Source organism: Balaenoptera physalus (genome assembly GCF_965194825.1).
Source record: "Balaenoptera physalus genome assembly, chromosome: 16".
Classification (NCBI taxonomy): domain Eukaryota; kingdom Metazoa; phylum Chordata; class Mammalia; order Artiodactyla; family Balaenopteridae; genus Balaenoptera; species Balaenoptera physalus.
The window spans coordinates 64,430,454-64,453,123 of NC_138898.1; the positions used below are offsets into that span (position 1 = coordinate 64,430,454).

The window sequence follows — 22,670 nt, forward strand, 5'->3', positions numbered from 1 at the left end:
AGACACAGCCACGAAGACAGTCTGTCTGGGTCTGAGTGTGTAACAGTGGCCAGGGCACTTTCTGTCTTTATTAAGCCGTCACCATATTTGAAGAAGAAACGGTTGGCCTCAAGGGAGGTAGAAAAACGTGATATTTACATTTTAAATCAAATTAAATTAGACCATCGCCAGAGACCCGGAGGCACTGACTGTTCCCAGAGTAGCTAACAGAAGGTTGAAATGACTTAATAGTGTGGTCTTTCAGCTTTTAGGGAGAAAGTTTTGGTTTGGAACTCAGTGTAGCACAGGTAGAGCCACGGTGTTCAAAATAGAGTCTCTGCTTAGCATTTCAAGATGGCATGGGAGCCATAAATAAATTTGACTACAGAGAAGTTCTTGGCAGGAATTTAAAAAAAAATCTTTTAGCAGGTGGCACTGTGACATGACATGAAGAAACTCTGTTTGCCCTGCCCTATGTGTGTCACGACGCTGTTTGGCTTGGCCCAAGCATGCTGGCACTTTTCACCGGCTGCTCTTTGTGTTGTGGTGACTCTAATACCTTAAAGTTCTGTCCTCTTAGAGAAAAGATACTGGGAGACTGTGTTTTTCTTTACCCAGGGTTTGCATTTTGACTGGTGACATTTGTCCTGCTTTGTGTATTCCAAAGGGACACATCGCTTGTTGCCCCATTTTCGACATGGACCATCAAGGCACGGGGAAGCCGAGTCTTCCTGCAGCCATCCCCTGAGGCTGGTACTGGAGGAGGCCGCAGAGGGCAAAGGGGCCGAGTGTTCATTTAGTACCAGCCTTGGCCAGGCCCTGGAGAATCTTTTTTTCGATTTTATCTTCTTAACCAGCCTAGGCAGCAGATAGCAGTAGACCCTTTTACAGACAAAGACACGGAGTACAGCACACTGAGCTTAAGATATGTCACCTGTTCGAGGCCACCCAGCTAGTGGGTGATGGAGCTGGGATACAAATCTTTTTTATAAATTTTTTTAAGCTACTTTGTTTTTTTTTTTAGTTTTTTGTATTGGAGTACAGTCAATTAACAATGTTGTGTTAGTTTCAGATGTACAGCAAAGTGATTCAGTTATACATATACAAGTATCTATCTTTTTTCAAATTCTTTTCCCATTTAGGTTGTTACAGAGTACTGAGCAGAGTTCCCTGTGCTCTACAGTAGGTAGGTCCTTATTGGTTATCTGTTTTAAATATAGCAGTGTGTACATGTCAATCTCAAACTCCCAGTCTATGGGATGCAAATCTAGATTTGTCTTCTCTCCTGTTCATGTCACAGTGCCACATCGCTCCCAAAAAGCTGTGAGATGTGGATCTTTTAAAGCACCCGCTGAGGCTTCACTTTCCTCAGGGCCCCAGTTTGACTGTTGGCCTTGATCCCCGAGCTGCCTTTCCAAATGTCCTGAAGAAGGCAGCAGCAGGTGAGGCATGGTCCAGCAAGATGGAAGCAGTCACGAAGGACTAAAGTCCTCCCCCCGCCCCCACCCCTGCTTCCGAGGCGTGCACCTCTGTCTCCCCACGCACCTCCTGAGAGGCTCCAGAGCCCCCAGCCCCCGGTCACAGCACCCAGAGGAGGCAGCCAACTTCTCTTTCCAGAAGCCTCCACCAACGTCTCCCTTCTCCTAGACTCCTGATGGTGCCATCCCTGAGCCAGTCCCTCGGGATGGGGGTGAGATCGATCCTCCCGAAAGCCTGTGGTGGAGAAAGGGAGAGGGGCCCTCCCACTCGGTCATTTGTGAGTGCTCTTTGTCATCTGTATTCTAGAAATATTTTCCTTAGATCTGTCATTTGTCTGGTGCAGGGCTGGCTGCATAATTTGCAGGGCCCAGGGAAAAATGAAAATGCTGGTCTTTGTTCAAAAATTAGGGTAAAAACGTCTTCCTTCCTTCTGTAGTCTCTCTCTTGACCTGTCGGGGTGTTTTTTAAAAATTGTATTTGCTATTTAATGTCACCCTTCCCTGGACGTGGGGATACTTGCAGGGCAAGTGCAGACCCTCCCAGGCACCTGGGGCCCTGCCTGGGACCTGACACATGGGGGCACGTGTCCACAGCAGGCCCGTGTTAGGGTGGGGAAGGAGCGTGGCAGCGCTTGCTCTGTGAGGGTGGGGAAGCAGACGGCCAAGAACCCGTGTCCTCTGCTCACACACACGCTCCGTGGTCCCATCAGACTTCACGTACAAATCGGCAATTCAGAGATCAAATGACTAAGAATTTCAAGATGGTGAACACAGAGCATTAAGCCCCAAGTGCAGGTTCCTCCCCCTCTTTGAAGCGCAGACCCCGTGTGAGTGCTCTGGCCACAGGCCCACGAGGCTGGTCCTAGCCTATGGCCTTTATGCCGTACCAAAGTGTTAACTTTTCATCTAGTTAAACATCTCTCTCCGTTATTTTAGCTCAGGTTTTGCAAAGGCAAGTCCAGGTTCTACTGCAAGAAGGAGGAGTAAGAGCTGGGCAGTAAACAGCGGACGCCCATTGCAAGGAGCTGCTGGTGGAAGGCTGGAGGCCGTGTGTGTGTGTGTGTGTGTGTGTGTGTGTGTGTGTGTGTGTGTGTGTGTTGGTTGGTGTTGTCAAGGACTGGATGAGACATAGGGTTATGGGGGGTGACCTTCAAGTTACTTTTCGATGTAGTAAAGCTGTTGCCACCGTATGAGCTCAGACGTGCCTGTCAGTTGAACAGCATCCCCTCGAGGGCTCTGTCCTTGGTACAGGCAGGGTTTTCTCTGACTGCAGGCGGCTCCTTCCGGCCGCCATCCTGTCCACTGGGAGCTGCTCAGACCCTCCTGGGCAACTGAGGAAATGGACGCTAGCTCCACACGTTCCCTGACGAGCAAAACACCTTCCCTGCAGGGAGGGGCCGTGTTGGAAAGTGGAGAACAGCGTTCCATCCCCCCTTCCCTCACCCACCCGGCCCGTGCAGCCCCCAGAGTCTGGGGCGGAGGTGGGAGCCTTTGCAGTGACATCCCCACCTCCGCCCTGCCCAGGTCTCTTCTTTGGATGAAGCCTTTTTTCAAAACAGCAAGTTGTTTTTGAAAGGCCTGTTCATTTCTGGCTAAATTTACAAAGCAACTTGTGTTGATATTACTCTGTCGGTACCAAAATCACATGTCAGTTCCTTCCCCGGAGTAAACTGCTCACAGAGGGGGCGTCTGCAGAGTTGCTGCGACTCTCCCAGCCTCCTTTTGCCGGTGCAGTGATTTGAGGTTCGGTGTTGTGAAGTGAGTAGCTCCCCACTTTGGGAATCAGACAGACCAGGCTTCGAACCTGACTCGCAGGGTGGCTTCGGCCAGTTCCTTCAGCTCTGCGGGTCTCATTTTCCTCATCTTCAAGAGGGAGGTTGATGTGAAAGGATGAGGCGAGGCAGCTCCTGTAAAGGGCTTGGCACATGTGGGCAGATGGCAGCTGTCCCCCCTTGCCCGTCATTGCTGAGTGTCCTCTCCCATGTGTGCAGCCCCACGGAAGAGCTTCCCAGGAGGCTCTCCCAGGAAGGCGTTTCCAAGTGTGGCTGAGGTCACGGAATCCTAATGCCAAAGACCTTCTGACCGCACCTGCTGACTCCCATGGAAATTGTGTCGATGCCACTTTTGCATGTCACAAATATTTATCAGGAGCCTTCGTCAAGCACTGGTGTGTCTGTGTGTGTGTGTGTGTGTGCACGCGCACGCACACACACAAAACAGACTTGGTCTTGCCTTTATGGAGTTTATATTCTAGCAAATCGAATAGAGTGCAAACAAGTCATCAACAAGTAAGTTAATCTATTTCTATGTAACATTTACTCTCAAACTTAGTAGTTTAAAAGAACATGTTATTTATTGTTGACTTGTGGCTAAATCTGCTGTCCAGCACATGTATGTGCCAGTCCGTCAGTACCAGATCACGTGCCCCTTCCCTTTGGGGCCTCAGGTCCTGATGCGCAGGACAGCTGACGTAGCTGAGCATCCCATCGTAGGGAGCGGTGACGAGCAGCTGTGAGGGTGACGGCAGGAGGGACGTCAGCCTTTGTAACCTCATCTTAGCCGTAACATCTCAATGCCGTTCCGTCTTCTGTTCTTTGAGAAGCAAGTCACTGGGTCCAGCCACGCTCACGGGAAGGGGATTCCGTGCGGGCGTGAGGTGAACAGAACCCATGCTGAGAAGAGCCACTGCACACAGGGTGGCCTGTCTGCAGAGGCGACGTTTGAACTGAGTCCCGAGTGATGAGAAGGAGAGAAAGGAAGAGTAGAAAGCAGAAGAAACAGCAGACGGAGGCTCGGGAATGGGGAAGGGCTCCTTGGAGAGCTGGGAGACCACTGTGTTGGGCCATAGCGAGTTAACAACAACAACAAAAAAGTGTGGAATTGTGCTGGGAAGGTTGGCAGGGACCAGCCTTTGCTCAGGATCCCGTGGTGGCAGGGAGCTCACCTCCTGTCCCGCTGAGGGTTAACAGTCGTTGTTGGGAATTTTCTGTCGAGCTGGAACGGTCCTCTCTCCCTGGCTACAGGGCCCCCGGGCCCGATTTTCTGCACGTGGAGTCGTGAAACTTACCGAACACGGGGGCCTCCAGTGTGCCATGTGCTGGGCTGAGCATCACAGGGTTTGTGCTCTGGGGACGCAGCGGCATTCCTGACCTCAGGGAGCTCACAGGGCTGAAGAGAAGGGCACAGCACAGAGTGGAGGGTCCGTGACACACGGCAGACTGATGACATCCAGCTGGGCGAGGTACGTGGATGTTTCTGGAGGAGAGAACGTGGAAGGATCTGGCACATGGGACTGCCTGGTGAGAGGAACAGAACGCGTGACCTCAGAGGAGCCGGGCACTGGCCGCTGTGCAGGGGGCGATGGAGGTGGTCCAGGTGGGGGTCCTGGGATGTCGGGGGGCAGATTTCTCAGCAGTGGGGAGTGGCTCAGAGATGATGTCATATGTGGAAATCCACTGTTGCCTCTGTTGCAAAGGCCCCAGGGCATTCTCTAGCTTCAGAACTAGCCTTCCTCCCTGCGGTGGATGTTCCGGAGGCTTGGAGCCGGGGTGTCCAGGGCTGTGCGTCCTCTATGTGTTTTCTCCCCCTCTCTTCCTCAGTCCCCTCCATTGCACGCTTGCTGTGTTCTCAGCTCTGTCCCTGGAGTTTTATGTACACGGTGTATTGGATTGATTCTTCACACCCACTCCCCCAACGAGGTGGGCACCGTCACCCTGTTTTAGTGCGGGAGCTGAGGCCCCCTCTCATGGGGGGATGACGGAGGCTGTCTTCCCTGAGGCCCCCTTGCCTCTGAAGCCTGTCCCTATCCAGCGCCCACACGCCTTCTTGTCTCTTCCATTTCAAACCTCTTGGGTCAGAACATCATTGGTGTTTGTTTAAAAATCCCTCAAAGAAGTTTCCAGAAACCCCTAGGGCAGGAGTTGAGAGGGGTCTTGTATTTATGTGGGAGAACATCCCTCAAGCAGATGGGAGTGGGGGTAGGCGTTTGCCGTCCCTTCTTCTCGGTGTCGGAGCCCCTGGGCTGCCTGCAGAGACCGACAGGCCGTTCATCGGTGGGCTTTGAGGACAGATCGCTGTGTTTTGACCCAGAGACAGAGCAGTGAGCCCAAGCGCAGCCCTTGCCCAGACGGCAACACCTCCAGTCTTGGGGCGGGAGATGCCGACGTGCAAAAAGCAAGTTAAAGTCGTTTGCTAAGTACTGTGCTCGGGAAGGGAGAGGCGGCCACCTTCTGCTTTCCTGCTGGTGATTCGATGACCTGAGCTGGGCTGGCTGACAAGGTTGTGCAAGCAGGACCTGGGAGTCGCAGCACATGGGCTGGGCCTGTGGCAGCCTGGTCAACAAGACAGGCCCTGCTCACCTGCGGGGAAGCGCCACCAGGCCTTGACCCTGGCCTGGGGCTGTGGTCCCCACCTTGCTGGATCCTCCCCCATCACCTTCCTCTTCTTTCCTCAAGCAGAGGAGAGCCCCTGAGTGAGGCGTCTTAGTCCGTTCAGGGTGCAGTAACAAAATGCCACAGACTGGGTGCCTTACAAACAACAGGCATTTATTTCTCACAGTTTGGGGGCTGGAAGTCCGAGACCAGGGCACCAGCAGGTCCAGTTCTTGGGAAAGGGTCAGCTTCCTGGTTTGCAGATGAGCATCTTCTTGTGTCCTCACGTGGTGGAGATCAAGCTTTCTTGTCTCTTCTTAAAGGGCACTGCTGTGGTCTGAATGTTCGTGGTCCCCCTGCCCCAATCCATACTATGAAAACCTAACACCCAAGGTGATGGTACTAGGACGTGGGGCTCATGGGAGGTGCTGAGGTCATGAGGACAGAGCCCTCAGGAGTGAGCTTATAGAAGAGGCCTGGAGAGAGCAGCCTTGCTCCTTCTACCACATGAGGGCACAGTGAGGAGTCAGCCGTCTGCACCCTAGAAGAGGGCCTTCACCCCACAAAGCTGGCACCCCAATCTTGGACTTCAGCCTCCAGAACTATAAGAAATAAATGTCTGTTTTTCATCATCTACCCAGTCTGTGGCATTTTGTTATAGCAGCCCGAATGGGCTACGACTGGCACTAACTCCATTCATGTGGGCTCCACCCTCATGACCTAATCACCTCCCAGAGGTCTCGTCTCCTCACACCGTCACATTGGGGGTTAGACTCTGACACACGAATTGTGGTCGGGGGACACAAATGTTCATTGTATAGCACTAACTTCATCGCAGGCAGAGGTCATCCACTGTGGATATAAGCCCTGGAGTTCTAACATGGTTGAATGTTTTTTAACATTTAAAAACCACTCATGGGTAATTTCTGTTCCTCTCTGCCTGTATGCTACACACATTTATTGCACGCTTACTGTGTGTCAGGACTGTTCCAGGCCCTGGGGGACAGCAGTACACACATGCCCAGAGATCGCTGCCCTCCTTCGCTTCTCCCTTGTGAGGAGCAAGTGAGTTTGAAGAAACAGTAGTCAGATGGGAGTGAGGGCCGCATAAAAATGAGAACAAGCGCAGGGAGTGATGGGGCTGGGAGGGCTAGTTTATACGGGTGGACTTGGAAAGCCATGCTGCCCAGGTGGTCTTGGAGTAAAGGCCCAAAGGTGGAGGAGGGAATGTGCCTGGTGGTTAGTTACCTGGGAGACGGAAGTCCTCTGCAAAGGCCCTGGTGTTTCAGAAACAGACATGAGGCTGGTGAAGAAGGGAGGGGCCGTAGGTCAGAGATGTATGGGCTGGATGGACCGGGCCTCCCAGGCTGTTGTATGGACTTGGCTTTGACCTGAGTGACACGGGGAGCCACTGGTGAGTTTCTCTTTTTTTTTTTGGCTGCGTTGGGTCTTCGTTGTGTCTTCGTTGTGGCATGCGGGATCCTCGTTGAGGCATTCAGGATCTTTCGTTGTAGCGTGACAGCTTCTCTCTAGTTGTGGCATGTGGGTTTTTTCCCTCTCTAGTTGTGGCACGTGGGCTCTGTAGTTTGCGGCACGTAGGCTCTCTGGTTGTGGCACACAAGCTCAGTAGTTGTGACACGTGGGCTTAGTTGCCCCGCGGCATGTGGGCTCTTAGTTCCCAGACCAGGGATCGAACCCACGTCCCCTGCATGGGAAGGCAGATTCTTTACCACTGGACCACCAGGGAAGTCCCCACTGGTGAGTTTTTGAGCAGAGCGACAGTGGCCAGTCTGTTGAAAGCAGATGGTGGTAGCCAGGGGGCTCTTGCCGGGGTCCAGGTGAGACGGCCTGGTGGCTGAGCCCGGTGTGCTGACAGAGGAAGTGGTGAGAGGTGGCTGGATTCTAGATCTGCTTTGAAAGGAAAACCATCAGAACTTGCTGTGGACTGCGTGAGGGCTATGAGAGAAAGAAGAGTCCGGGGTGGCTCCAAAGTTTCTGGCCTGAGCAGACGGAAGGAAGCTGGGAATTGTCAAGTGGAAGGAGGCTTGAGGGGGGAAATCAAGTGTTGGCTTTTCAGGCCATTTCCTTTGAAGTATGGGATGCCGATTACATATGCAAGTGAAGGGAATTCCCTGGCGGTCCAGTGGTTAGGACTCTGCGCTTCAACTGCAGGGGGCACAGGTTCCATCCCTGGTCGAGGAACTAAGATTCCGCAAGCCGCACGGCCAAAAACATAAAAGATAAAAAGATAAAATGGTAAATTAAACAAATATTCCAAGTGGGGCTGCTGAATGAGCAGTTGAATGTATGAGTCTGGGGGTCCCAGTGGGAGATGTGTATTTAGCGGTCATCAGGGTGCAGGTGCTATCCAAAACCGTGGGACTGGCTGAGGTCATCTAAGGAGGTTTTTAAAAATCTCGCTTAGAAGAAGAAAGCTTGTGACCATCTCCCAACCCATTCATCCCGGTGCTTAGTGGAGATGAGAAGGATTGTCCTGCTGTGCGGTGAGGGTGGTCTGCCCCGCAGTGTAAGGGTGACAGCCTCCTGGAAGAACCTGTGAACTGGCAGTCCTGACCTGGCAGCTGCCACTCATCCCAGGTCTGGGACGATCCAGCGCAGGTTCTAGGAATACAAGCACCAAGGAAGCAGGCAGATCTTGCCACGAAACTGGTGCAAAGTGGAAGTTTCCGGGGCTGAGTCACCGTGGCGTGACACCTCCAGGGCCCTTCCTCGGCTGCTTCAACCTGATGTGCTGCATCCTTGAGCCAAACTCGTGTTCTCTCTGCAGCAGCTTCCAGAGGAGCCTCTGAGGCCTCTGCAGGTGGAGAGTATTCAGTGTGCTGTGGAATTGGGTGTATGAGGCATTTTCTTTCTTGGCATAAATAGATTTCTACCTGAATGTCTCATCGGTGTTTTGGGGGCTGAGTCATTATGAAAGTGGGAGGCCAATCAATTTTTTAGGCCAGGCATCGCCTGTTTAGCTTGCTGAAAGCAAGACCTTTGTTTCTTTGACAAGGAAGGTGTTGGAGGGCAGTCCACGTCCTTCACCGTATGGAGGCGCTCCAAGTTCAGCCTCCAGCACCCGCCCACACTGCACACGTGCACTTGAGCAGCAGTGTCCTTCTGTCCAGCTGTCTGTGTCCACAGTTCACTGCCCAGCATGACTGTGTCCACCCTGGAGAAGCAAGGTGGTCGTTACCTGAAGGGGGCTCCTCTCAGCTTTAAGCCAGTGCTGTTTGGTATGAGAAAGAGACCATCCAGGGAGAGAAACATTTTTCAATGCTCATAAAATTTAATGTTTTTCATTTACTGTCTTTCTTTTGAAACGTGGGCATAATTTATCGAGCCGTGTTCAAAATATTCAGGAGGGCTCTATGTATTCCTTCCGAAGGAATATGATTAAAAATGCACCAGTCTCCCCTGATTCCTGGAAGACATTAGACTGTGACAAAGAGCCACATAACTTCAGGATTTACATCTTTATATGAAATCCGTTGCTTTCCAGCACCCTGCACAATCAACTTAAAAACAGCACTTCAGGGTGAAATATTTTCTGGAGAAACCTCTGAATTGGGGAGCGAGTGGTAGATCTGTGATATTATGTAACTTCTAGGTCTGGCATCCAGTTCTCAAGAATGAGAAGAAGCTGTCCCAGGGTGAGCCCCTCCTGTGTGCCAGCCTGGGGCTCTGAGGTCAGCTCTTGTCCCATCTGGGTCTCCCACCAGCCCTGCCCACTCAGCACGATGGGTCCCCACTGTATAGCACAGGAGCCTGGGGGGCACAGGAGTGCTGCGGCTCGGGCGCGGCCGGACCTGGGTGTGTCCTGGTTCTCCTGCCTCCTGCTGGCTAACCTCCTCCCACCCCGCAAGGCTCCCCTTGTGTACAGTCTTCTGGACCCCTCCCCTGGCCCCCGGGACCCCACTGTGTTCTGGCTGGGACACTGGCTGTGCTGTATGGGGACTGTCAGTGTCTGAATCCCTCGGGGGCAGGGAGCTCCCCGAGTCACCACTGATGCCCAGAACCTGGAGAGAAGGTGGCATATCCGCCAACTCCACTATTGGTGAGGGTGAGCTCCCAGTGAGAACCCAGGACAGCGCCTGGCACACCAGCGAATGACTGCAGAGGCGAACGAAGTCATTCCAGAAGTGGCTGCAGACAGGAGGAACTTTATAAATGAACCACCCCAGAGCCAAGAGATGGTCCCTCGTGGTGGTGGTGAGCGCGGGCTCCAAGTTCAGAGCCCAAGGCCTCAGCTCGTTAGTCTTGACGAGGACTGAACCTCCGTGCACCTCCGTCTCCTCGTTGGGGTGGGGCGGTGTCGCTACTAGAATGGAGAAACCACCAAGGCAGGGATTTTTCTCTCATTTGCTACTATGTCTGTAGTACTTCATAGATGTACAGGGCTTGGTAGATGCAAATAGAAATTTGTTGAATGAATGAATCTCTGAGAATTTTCAGGTACTGAAGATGAATTTTTGAAGAAGAGACAATGCCATGGCTGGGCCTCAAAAGGTTGTCTGTGGATGAACTCACAGAGGGACGCTGCTGGGAACTGGGGCCGGCCCAGGTGTGCGCTTGGCAGATGTTTGCTCTTGATGATGATGGCCTCTCCCCTTCCTCTTTCCACCCCTTCCGTCTCCCCACCTCCTTCCTCCTCCCCACCCCGCCACCAGCAGGCTGGAGAAAGCTTTCTGTGCTGGGGAGACAGACGAGGCCAGCACCGAGCTGCCTTCCAAGCCCAGGATCCCTGGGAATCGATAGCTGTCCTCTGTGAGCAAGCCTGTAACAGCAGTGCTTTTGAAAGGAGGGGGCAGCAAAGCCTTTTTTAAAGACTTAAAAAAAAAAAAAAATTGATTGATTGCTGCATTGGGTCTTCGTTGCTGCATGCGGGCTTTCTCTAGATGCGGCGAGCCAGGGCTACTCTTCGTTGCGGTACACGGGCTTCTCGTTGCGGTGCATGGGCTTCTCATTGCGGTGGCTTCTCTTGTTGTGGAGCATGGGCTCTAGGCGTGTGGGCTTCAGTAGTTGTGGCATGCGGGCTCAGTAGTTGTGGCTTGCAGCTCTAGAGCGCAGGCTCAGTAGTTGCGGCACATGGGCTTAGTTGCTCCGTGGCATGTGGGATCTTCCTGGACCAGGGCTTGAACCCGTGTTCCCTGCATTGGCAGGCAGATTCCTAACCACTGTGCCACCAGGGACACCTAGCAAAGCCTTTTAAAGTAATTCTTGACCTGTTTTCATAGCCTGGCCGAGCACAGTGTTTTGTACTTGTAACGGGTTATAATTACAACCACTGTGCGATGGCAGCTAAATGACATTATCTGCTGTGTTAACAGAAAGGGGCCTTCACCGTCTTCTTCTCTGTTGCCCCCCACCCTTCACTGATCCAGCAGAAATAAGCCCCAGAAGTGTCAGGTGTTGTCAGTGGCTTTGGCCGCCATCCCTTGGAAGACATGTGGAGTCGGGTGAGGTCTTGCGTTTCATGACAGGCCTGGGAGGCAGCACTCTGTGCTGGGGTGCATGGAGGCTGGCCACGTAGGGCCACACCTCCTCCTGTGGGTGCCGTGTGTAAGAAACGGAGCGTGGGTCTGGCGTCACCCAGTGCCCTCATCTCTGTGTGACCATGGGCGAATGTTCTAGCCGCTTTGGGCCTCAGTTTCCTCCCCTGTAAGATGGGAGAAGCAGGGCACCTAGCAAAGTGTCTAAGGCCTCTGTGTGTCGTTGTGCAGGTTGTACACTGCACGAGGGCATGTGGTTCTCAGGACCAGTGGGAGCTGTGTCCAGCCCGTGCGCCACGCACTGAGCCCCTGCGGGGCTGTGGCCGCTCAGAGACACACCTTTTCTTACAAAAGAGCCTTTTTCTGTGGCCCTGAAAGTGCTTGACATGTAGTAAGTGCTCAGAAAACAATAACTGCTCTTACACTCTTGAGGAATTATTTATGGAGAACATGGATAAACGTGTCAAAGGATCTGGGGAGTAAGGTAAACTGAGATATGAATTCATCTTTGAAGGGTGGATAGGATTCTAGGAGATGTGCACAGAGGGAAGTGTAGGGGCAGGATGAAATCTCATATGATCAGTTTCGGTTTTTCCCTTGAAATATTTCTTTCTCTCCCCTTCCCACCTCTTCCCTCCCTTCCCCACCTTGCCCCTCCTCCCATCGCTTGTATGCCATGCCAGGGAAATTCGTGGAAAGCCATTGAAAGATATTTTTAAACTTTTGATTCTGGAGAAATTTAATGTAGGCAGAATAGTGTAACGTACCCCCTGTACCCATCACACGGTCTCATCCGGCTCCAGCTGCCAAGGCCAATCCTACTCCATGCCTAACCCTCCACTGCCTTCACCTCCATATTCTTTTGAAGCAAATTGCAGACCTCTTGTCATTTCTTCGTCAACATCAGTGAAATGTTTTAAGCAGAGAAGGGATGTGATCGGGTTTGGGTCACAGGGAGGCTATTTGAGCACCAGCTTGGGGGTGGGGCGGAGGACAAGAGGGCAGCGGGATGGCAGCTGGAGACTGTTGTGTTTGTCCAGGTGGGAGATGGGAGGCTTTTCAACCAAGTCTTGGGTGACAGAGATGGAAGAGTGGGGACAGATCTGAAGGTGGTTAAGGCTGTAGATTCTGTGGGACCAGTGACACGGGATGTTTTTCTTGGTGCCGGTTTAATGGCATAATAATGGCCAACAGTTACGGAGCACTCAGTGCCTGTGGGCTCCTAGCTGAGCACCTCTTGCGTATATATCACCTTGCTCAGATCTCACAAAAACCCTGTGAAATCTACACTGTTAACCTCATTTTATGAATGAGAAACTGAGACCCAGGTTGGTGAAAGCTTCTTGCCCGAAGTCACAGCTAGAAGCTGGGGAATCCCAGGTCGCTGGGCTCTGGAGTTTGTGCCTTAAACACCAGGCTGTGCGACCCCTCTGGTAATGCCACCAGGATGGGTGACAGGTTCTTTTTTTCGGCCGTGCTGCGCGGCATGCAGGATCTTAGTTCCCCGACCAGGGATCAAACCCGTGGCCCCCGCAGTGGAAGCACAGAGCCTTAACTGCTGGACCGCCAGGGAAGTCCCAGGATGGGTGACAGTTGATGGAACCTGTTTAAAAACCTCCACAGATGCCTGATGCCTCTTGTGTTATTCTTCTGATAGGAACGTGTCTTTCAGCAGAGGGCTGGGGCTCAGGGTTGTTTTTGCTTTTTTTCCCCTGTCCTTGCTCATTTGTCTCAAACAACCACCAGGAAGGTGTTGGCTGCTCTTTTATTATTGCCATTTCCGTATATTCTGCCTTTGCTCTTTAAGGGCCATTAGTGGAAAGCAGGAAAGAAAAGGTGTTATCTGGGTGGGTAGCAGCTGCTGCCGTGTGTGACCTTTCTCAACAGCTTGCCCGGTGTATTCTCTGAATGGTCGGGTGTCGGGAGAAATGAGGGCAAACGTCGGGGACAGGGACCCAGCAGCTCTGTGGCTGGGCTTTAACAGTTACATAACATCTGTTTCTCAGAGGCATCCCGTAATTAATGAGTTCTGGGTGTTTCCTCCTCCCCCATTAAACCATAATACCAGCCAAATGTTTTTAAGCATCCCCTCTCTCAAGCCCGGCGTTCTGAGCACAGAACGGCTCGTTACAGAGGAGGTGAAGGAAGTCTGTCTTCCACGGGAACTTATCCCTCGGGCTCCTTGCAGGCTTCTACTTATCTCAGTGGCGCTGCGGATGGAGCCCCCACGGGGCTATCTCGGTGGACTTGAGGATGGAGCTGCTCCCTGGGCTCCCGGTGAACCTGTCACTGGGCAGCATGACAGTGATCCAGGAGGATCAGTCCCGAGATCCCAGAGCTCTGCCTCATCAGGGCGAGCCTGCATGCCTTCCCGGGGTCAGCCCCACACAGCAGAATCAGAGCGCAAGGTGGGCTGGAAGCCACAAGGAAACAGGAGACTCGGGAGATGCAGGAGCCCGAGCCCCGCAGTCACACCAGCCCCCTCTAGCAGACTGGTTTTGGGCAATCACTTTATCTTGCTGAGGCTTGCTTTCCTCATCTGTAAAATGGGCATAAAGCTCGACCTCCCAGGCCGTGGTGCCTGCTCCTGTAAAGCACCTGGAACACCGCTGGACCCGAGGAGGCGCTCTGTTACGATAAATTAAGGATCACTCACTGTGGCAGGCACCGGGCGCTCCCCAAACTCTGTCATCACTTTGTCCCTCATGACAAATCTGGACAATAGGGAACGATACCCTCATTTTACAAAGAAGATACCAAGCGTCAGAGGTGTGAAGTAATTTACTCGAGGTCACACGGCAGTGAATAGACAGGACCTGGGTTTGACCTTCACGCCCCTCATTTTTCTACACCTGATTCGAGGCCCTGCTTAGAGGGCTCGTTGATGCCAAACATCTCCAAGTATTCCTGACAGTCCCCTGGAATGTCTTCATGTTGGAATTTTCATTTACACACTGGTTTGCACAGTGCCTTCACATGAAGCAATGACCACTTTGAAGAAGGCCCATCTTGGCTGCCGGCCAAGTTTCTGGGTTTCTCCTTGGGCCCTGAGTTTCACAGTAGCTCCTGCCTTTGCTAAGGTTCTTGTTTACCCTGGGCGCTCCTTCCCTTACTGCCAGGGTCCCCCCGAGGGGGCTGGTTGCAGACTGGTCTGTGATAAGCCAGACTGGGCCTTGGGAGCAGCCAGAGACGGTGCCTTTTCCCAGAGTGTGCACGTGTATGCGCGTGCTTGTGCGTGATGGTGCCCCTTACCTGGGTAATGCTCTCTGTACTTGATCCCAGGTTTATCACCTCCTCCAGGTCCTCTGGTATCTTGAGATGCCAGCTCAGCATCCTGGTCATGGTATATGCAGAGAAGCAGGGTAGAAAGTCCAAAACATGGACTCAGAAATTTGAAAACCAGTTCTGCTGCTTGCTTCCTGTGTGGCCTTGGGCAAGGTGTTTACCTTCTTTGTGCCTCTGTTTTGGTTTGCTTCTCAGTTCCTGAGCCTCTCCTTCCTCCTCTGGGGGATGGGCATGATCAGGCAGCTACAGGAAAGGCCCACCATCAGTCTCAAAGAGAGCGATGGCAGCTGTAATTTTTTTTGAAGACATCTGTGACCTCAGCTAGGTCTGGACATGTGTTGTTTCAGTTAACGTTCCTGATTTTCTTAGTCTTCAAGCCTAAATTGACTCTGTACAAGGAAACAAGGTATATACATCTAAAAGACCAACAGATGTTGATAACATTGGTTCTTATTTTTCTTTTCAGTTCTCTTCACAAATTTTATCCAAAAATGGTCGTATTTTGGCTTTTTTCATCATGATTAGTCATTGTTTCTAATAATTATTAATGCAAAACGTTGTTTCAAGTATAGCATCTGTGTTGTTGATAGGTGCTTCTCAAACTATCTGTGCTGAAGAGCCAGTTTTTTTGGGTTTTTTGGTTTTGGTTTTGTTTGTTTTTAAGTATTTTCAATTCATTGCAAACGGGTACTTTTGTAAAATACAAAAAAAAAAAAAAAAAAACCAACTAGAAAAATTCCGGAATTCCTGGATTTCATACCAATATGAAATTGCTTCAGATGTTTCAAAACACTTATTGTGAATTTCCGTGCTTGCCTCAGGTGGGTAGCAGACAGCTCACATCCCTGCCCCAGTTCACAGCCCCCTCGGTTGCAGACTGAACTCTGCCATCGCAGGAGTAACAGCGCTGCGCGTGGTGGTTGCTGCCATCTGGTGTTGGCCGGCAGCCTTGATGCGGTTTTTCTCTGGCTGTGCCTTTGTTCACCTCCTTGAGAATCTGGAAGTTGAAAGCTGACAAGTGGAGGAGCTTCCGTGACATCCCGATTTTACAAATGATGAACTGAAAAACCTAGGTTTCTAAAACTAGGGAGTGACCCCACTGCAATTCACACCTGAGTGTGTGAAATCCTTCCCCTTTGTCTTTGACAGTTGTTCCCAGGTCTGATCGATCATCACAGTCACTGGGGTCTTTAAAAAGTATTGCTCTGGACTCCCCCACATTGCATCAGCATTTCTGGGAGTGAAGCCCAGAAATCTGCATTTCTCAGAAGCCCTCCGAGCAACTCATGATCAGCTTGCTCTGGGAGCCACTGGTCCACACTGTGCTGCTTCCCTCTGCTCTGCGGGACTGACTCATCTCCTTAACCCCTGAAGGGCTCAGCTTTCTCCTGTGCCCCAGGGTGGAGGGCAGGGAACACAGACAGTGGCTCTGACTCTGATGCCTTCGACTCACAGCCTGACCTCTCTGAGCCTCGAGGCCCCATCCATAGGAGGCCCTGCCCACCTGACAGGAGGGTGGCGAGGGTCACATGAGCTGATGGATATAATAGTTGGTGTTCAAAAGTATGTTAAGGCAAGTGGGCACTGGCTAGGGCTTTGTCTTTACCCAGGTGGGCGTAGTGTCTTCACCACAGAGGGAGGTTCTAGATCCCTCCCCACGGCCAGTGTCACTGGGACCCACAAACAGTTTGTGTGTTTTATAAAACTGAGGTAGATTCTGAGGCATCAAGTGAACATTCTCAGAGAGTTTGAGTATGTGACCAAAAGAGTCTCAGTTGCTGTTAAAATTTGGGGGTGTCTTGGTCTAATTAATCAGGAAGTGTCTAATTCGGTACTATAGCCAAAGGAGGAGTGAAGCAAGATTTACTTGAATGTGATTAGATAGAACATTCTGATATAAAAGGAAGTGCCAGAGGCTTTTTTTTTTTAATTTATAATCGTTTCATGATTTGGCAGGTAATTATGATAATTCCTGGGATTTTCACAGACTTAAAAGCTTTTTCACAGACACATTATTTTTGGAGATCATCTTCCCTGATGCCTCAGCTGGAAGGGATTGCCCAGTCTCCTGAAGCTCCAAAGGCATCATCTTACAAACCCCAACTCAAATGTAACCTTGATGACGCCTTTCCCTGTCAATGATGACCCTTTAGGCCAGGGATACTAAATAGGTATCATCACGTAGGCCAACACACTGATCAGTTGGTTAGGGCTGCCTGGGTATCTTCTTGAGGAAGGTAGCCGTGATTGACTAGTGATGTCTGCCAAGTGGCAAGCAGTGGGAGAGAGCAGTGGAACCTGACAGATTGCACCAGTTCCCTGTGGTTGGGCATTTAGATGGGTTCCAGCCATTTGGAGCTAAACTTCTGCTTGAGCACATGTGCAAGTAGAGGCACAGGCTACTCCACAGCAGGGGTTTGCTAAGCCACAGGTGAGTGATTTCAAAAGTTTGACAGATGTTGCCAAACAGCCTAGTGACTTAAACTTCTTAAATCTTTCTGCCGTCTTCTCTCCAGCCTAAACGACAAAACCCAAATGTTGACTGATAAGCATTCACACCTTATTAGCTCATGAGTTGTGCACCTTCCAGACATAACTTGGGAACCGTACCTGCTGCCATCCACGTGTTCCCTTGGGCCTTTCAGAGAATCGGGGCTCACTTCCCAGTGCTTTGGCCCATGTTGGGCTCTGTTGGAAGCTGCATCAGCTGTGGTCAGTGTAACTCCACCTGGCATTTGCCTCTGACTTTGTCACCATCATTAGTGTTGTCAAATGGCACCTCCTCCTTAACCGCCTTCAGATTAGTTTTCAAGGAAATACAACTGCTGAGAGTAGTAAGAAACACGACAGACTTCTAAAGTGGCCCTGAGCGTTGATGGTGCCAGCACGCAGTGAGTGCCTGGCTGCAATTTAGGGCATGGATCGGCCATAGCAGGCTGCCTGGCACGTGTCAAGGCCGACTGGAGACGTGACTCCTGAGTGTTGTCTCTGGGCGAGGCCTTTCCCGATACCCCGCCTTCCAAGTCCTCCTCTCTCTCTGGGCTCTAGTCCAGTTTGTCTGACCTCTAGGGTGTGAACCCCATGACTTTCCTGCACCCCAGCACCGAGAACAGTGCCTGGCAGGCGGTTAACAGTTCTCTTGGTGACATTCCTGCTTTGGAGATGGTGAGGCTCTCTCCACAGCCATCTGAGCCACTTGTTATGGAACATGTGGCCATTTTCCATGTGGCTTCCGGAGACCTGCCTCTCCTCCTCCTCCTCCTCTTTCATGTCCCTTTCACGTGATCACCCACCATGTAAAACGAGCTTTCATTCCCTGAGCATTTGCCATGTGCAGACATGGTGCCAAGCCTGCTAAGGGCGGCAGCTCATTTCATCCACACGGCGGCCCCGTGCAGTGAGCATGTTATTTTTGTTTTTTTGTTTTGTTTTGTTTTGTTTTTAACATCTTCACCGGAGTATAATTGTTTACAATGTTGTGTTAGTTTCTGCTGTATAACAAAGTGAATCAGCTATACATATACATATATCCCCATATCCCCTCCCTCTTGCGTCTCCCTCCCACCCTCCCTATCCCACCCTTCTAGGTGGTCACAAAACACCGAGCTGATCTCCCTGTGCTATGCGGCTGCTTCCCACCAGCTATCTATTTTACATATGGTAGTGTATATATGTGGATGCTAGTCTCACTTCATCCCAGCTTCCCCCTCCCACCCCATGTCCTCAAGTCCATTCTCTATGTCTGTGTCTTTATTCCTGTCCTGCCCCTAGGTTCATCAGAACCATTTTTTTTTTTTTAGACTCCATATATATGTGTTAGCATATGGTATTTGTTTTTCTCTTTCTGACTTACTTCACTCTGTATGACAGACTCTAGGTCCAGCCATCTCACTGCAAATAACTCAATTTTGTTCCTTTTTTTGGCTGAGTAATATTCCATTGTGAATACGTGCCACATCTTCTTTATCCATTCATCTGTCGATGGCCACTTAGGTTGCTGCCATGTCCTGGTGAGCGTGGTTTTTATTACCCGTTTTGTAGGTGACGGGCCTCAGGCTCACAGAGGTTAAGTGACTCGTACAGGAGCACAGTGTTAAGTGATCCAGCCAAGACCAGTCTTGCACCAGAGTCTGAGCCCTTAACTGCCTCTCTCAGCTACCTCCCTGCCAACCTCTGGGCCTTTGCACCTGCTGTTTCCTCTGCTGGTTGTGTCTTTCTCCTCTTTGTCCACAGGGTGACCTCCTAGAGCTCAGCATGTTTATGGAACGTAGAAGACCCGCGGGGCTGAGTGGCATTAGGGAGAGTTGTTGGGAGGAAAAGGGCAGGAGATGGTGTTAGGGAGAGAGGCCGGCACCGGATCTGGAAGGAGGGTGGATTTTTATCCTTAGGGCAGTGAGAAGCATTGAAGGTTTTAAACAGCAGGTGACAACATCAGCTGTTGCTTTGGGAAGATCACTCTTGCTGCTTGGTGGAGAAAGAATTGGAGGGCCCCTGTCTCTCTCTCTATCGTATTCCCTGCAGCTATTGAGAATAACGAAAGAAGGTCAGGTGAAACCTGTAAATGCCCTCAGAGCCTCATAGAAATTCCGGTAGGCAGTGGTTGTGCCTTTTATTTTGATGATAATGGGAACCATTTGTGATCTCACATTTCTCTTCTGAGGCTCTCTCTGAGTCTTGAATTCATTTCTAGTTATGCTAGAGTTTGGAAAGAGTTATTTGAGGAATAGTAAGCTCAGTATGGTTTATGTAAGATGAAAGCTGTTTATATCAGTAACTGTTTGTAGGGATATGTAATGGAGAAATTCAGGGTTTCAGAGCTTCGCCTAGTAACAATGAGCATTGCCATTTTAATGACTGCAGGAAATTATTTCATCAAATTGTGTCTCCTCAGTTCCATAGGATTTTCCCCCCCATTCCCTAGTGAAATGAAAGCTTTGTCTGATGTGGTCAAGTTACTCTCTGGCTGCAAAAGAGAACCAGGGTTTTGACAGCTCATGATAAACACCACTTGAAGCTGGGATGTTTCAGTGTTTTATGCACTTAGGAAAATTGTTTTAACACTCTGGTTTCCACTGCCAAACAAAACAAAACAAAACAAAAACAAAGCAAAACCCTGCTTTGCTTTAGAAATGACAGTGGCACTTATTTAAAGCTTGCATTTTGTGGGGGCATATTAGCTGGTATTTAGCAGTGATATTGGCAGTTGTGTATGTTTCCTGCTTACTGTGTGGTGAATGGATTCTCAGCCCTGAGGAAGCTCATGGAGGGTTTATGTGATTTCTGTGCGGAGGAGTCAGACAGGCATTATTAGTGATGTTGTATTTGTTTGTGAAAGGCCAAAAGATCATCTTAAGCTTTTTTTATACAAAAGGAGTAAGGCAACCGGGGAATATTAACTTTAGGTCTGTATGACAAAAAAACGTTGGTTAAAAGACTCAGTGACTTATTCTCCATTTGTTAATTGCATGGCTATTGCAGTGTCTTTTATGCCATTTTCACTTTGCATTTCACACTGGTTTGAAAAAGGTGAGCATCTGAGGGACAGAGAGGGGATGACATGTGAGTGGAGATTCACAGAGCAAATTAATGGATGCGTCAGAATTATGGCTGGGAACCTGATAAATTTCACGTTGATTACACCTGGCTCCCCTTACTTTCAGGTGAAAAATTTTAATTCTTTTAAAGAGGCTAAGTGGTTATTCTCTCTGATAAATTATTAGGAAACTAAAAAGTAAAGAAAAGTAGAAAGAATGGAAAGAAAAATACCCCTTGACTAATGTTAATATCTTCGTGTATTTCCTTCTATGCCTTTTACCCTTTATATAACATATCCAAAAAATAAAAATAAAAAGGAGGGCTTCCCTTTGTTCCACCTGAAGCATCAAGAGTCAGGTTACTCTTTTTTTTCCCACAAAGCTTCTCCTTACATCCTTTCTTTATTCTGACAGTATGTTTTATATTTCACATAGAATACTTATTATAAATGGTCTGATATTATTTATGTGTTATATAGAAGGTAGTAAGTACCTGGCTGAAGTCTGGGGTATAGGAGGGATGATCTTTGGAGAAGGGCGGAGGGACAGGGGCTAGGTGGGGTCTGCTTGACCTCTGCATTCTGGGGGGCTTCTATGTAAGATGCTCGCCAGATTCTTCCTTTAGGGTTCCTGATGAGCACGGCAAGATTACATTCTCACATTTCTCTAAAACATTTAAATAAATTACAGTTGAATTTGATTTTAAGCCCCAATAAGATCACTCTTGTAATCAGAGAAATTACTGTATGTTTTGACCATATGGGATATCTTTGTTCTGTTTGTAAGTTACAGCTTGAAAGGTCTGTTATTGATTCTGTCCATCAGTCATGGGCTGTCTTATCGCAACCTCCATTTTTATTTATTTGGGATCAGCCAAGAGTATTGAAACGTGGATAAATTCGCAGGCTCTTGGCAAGCCTGAATGGGCTAAACAGTGGAGTGGCAGGATTGTGGAGTGTGGCCCAGTGGCCAAGAGCCAGGGCTGCGGAGTCAGCCCTTTATTAGCTGTGTGACTGTGACCCAGCTCCTTAAACACCTCTGACATTGTTCCTCTTTCTGTGAGGTAGGAGCAATAATATCTTCCTGGCATAGAATGAGCAGTGACCATAGTGCAGCTGTGCTGCTGCAGGTGTGTCTGTCACCCTCACTGTCACCATCCTCAGCAAGGCTCCGGTTCTGGTTTCTTGGTTTTCAGAACCAAGGCCCTGATGAACAGAAATGGTCGGTCATTCTCCTTGTACCATTAGCGGGGAAATTCTTGACAGGCACAGCTCGGATGAGAAAGAAAGCCTTTGCCAGAAAATTATTCATTTATTAAGAATAAAAGCCTAAGGTCCAAAAATGACCTGATACAGTCATATTGTGACCATAAACTGGGGACCGTTGAGTCCATAATGTTAAAATCAACCAAGTCAAAAACGTATTCAACTTCTGAGTGGATTGCGTAGCTAATCCGTAAGTATAAGCAGTGTTACTGTTTCCAGCCCGACAACCTCCTGATGCCTTGCTGACAAGTGATGGGCTCGGAGAGGGCGGGGCGAATCGTGGGGAGGGTCTGCCCTCCGAGCCTCACTCCGTGGTGCTTGTGCGTTGCAGGTGGCAGAGATGCACGGAGAGCTGATCGAGTTCAATGAGCGCCTGCACCGGGCCCTGGTGGCCAAGGAAGCCCTCGTGTCCCAGATGAGGCAGGAGCTCATCGACCTTCGGGGGCCGGTAAGTGCTCCCACCCGGCAAGGCCCTGGCCTTGCCATTCTGCCCACACCGTCTGTCGGTCCACCCAGCCTCTGCTGCTCACAACCGTGCTGTTACGTTTGTTCAATGTCAAGGGTATGGAAAAGTACAGACACTAAAAGAGCATCCAGGTAGCTACCATCTCGATTTTACGTGCATTAGCCTTTAGCACATTTGCTTTCCTTTGGGTGGGAGGGGGTAAAGTAAATAAAATGCTACAGAATCTGTCAAAGTCCCCTTGGCACCATTTCATGCCCTGTACCCATCATCGATATTCTGAAATTGACATATAGCCTTCTCCTCCCTGTTTTTATAGTTACTACATGGATAAATTTCCATAGAAATAAATAGTTTCGGTTTTGTGTAACTTTGACCTACGTGGTATACTTGTGCATATCTGTTTGCCCCGTGTGTGTATGTGAGTTTATGTTTATTTAGTATTATGGTTTGAGGACCATCCCACATAGATCTAATAGAGGGTTTCAAACTGCAGCACTCTTGACACTTTGAGCCATTTAATTCTTTGTGGGGTGGCTGTCCTGCGCATTGTAGGATGTTTAACAGCATTCCTGATTCCTACTCACTAGAGGCCAGTAGCACCCCACCCAGTCATGGCAACCAAAGATGTCTCCAGACATTGTCAAATATCCCCTGGGGGACAGAATCACCCCTGGTTGAGAACTCCTGACCTAGTTTGTTCACTTTCTTGATTCTTTAATTCTCTATTGAACGAAATACTACCATATTTTAAGTCTGGTTGTGTTCATAAACATTTAGGTTGTTTCCAGTATTTTGCTA

At 49.9% G+C, this 22,670-nt stretch overlaps 1 protein-coding gene across 16 annotated transcripts in view; it reads left to right on the forward strand.

Moving 5' to 3' along the window:
• Window positions 1-22,670, forward strand: part of SNX29 (sorting nexin 29) — a 566,403-nt gene that overhangs the window by 324,880 nt on the left and 218,853 nt on the right. For all 16 annotated transcript variants that reach the window (XR_014254726.1, XR_014254727.1, XR_014254728.1 and 13 more), the window contains one exon: window positions 21,738-21,854. Coding sequence is in view for 9 of the 16 variants with exons in the window: in XM_082429659.1 (XP_082285785.1) it covers window positions 21,738-21,854 (117 nt within the window). In the remaining 7 variants the exon portion in view is untranslated. The remainder of the gene's footprint in view (window positions 1-21,737; window positions 21,855-22,670) is intronic.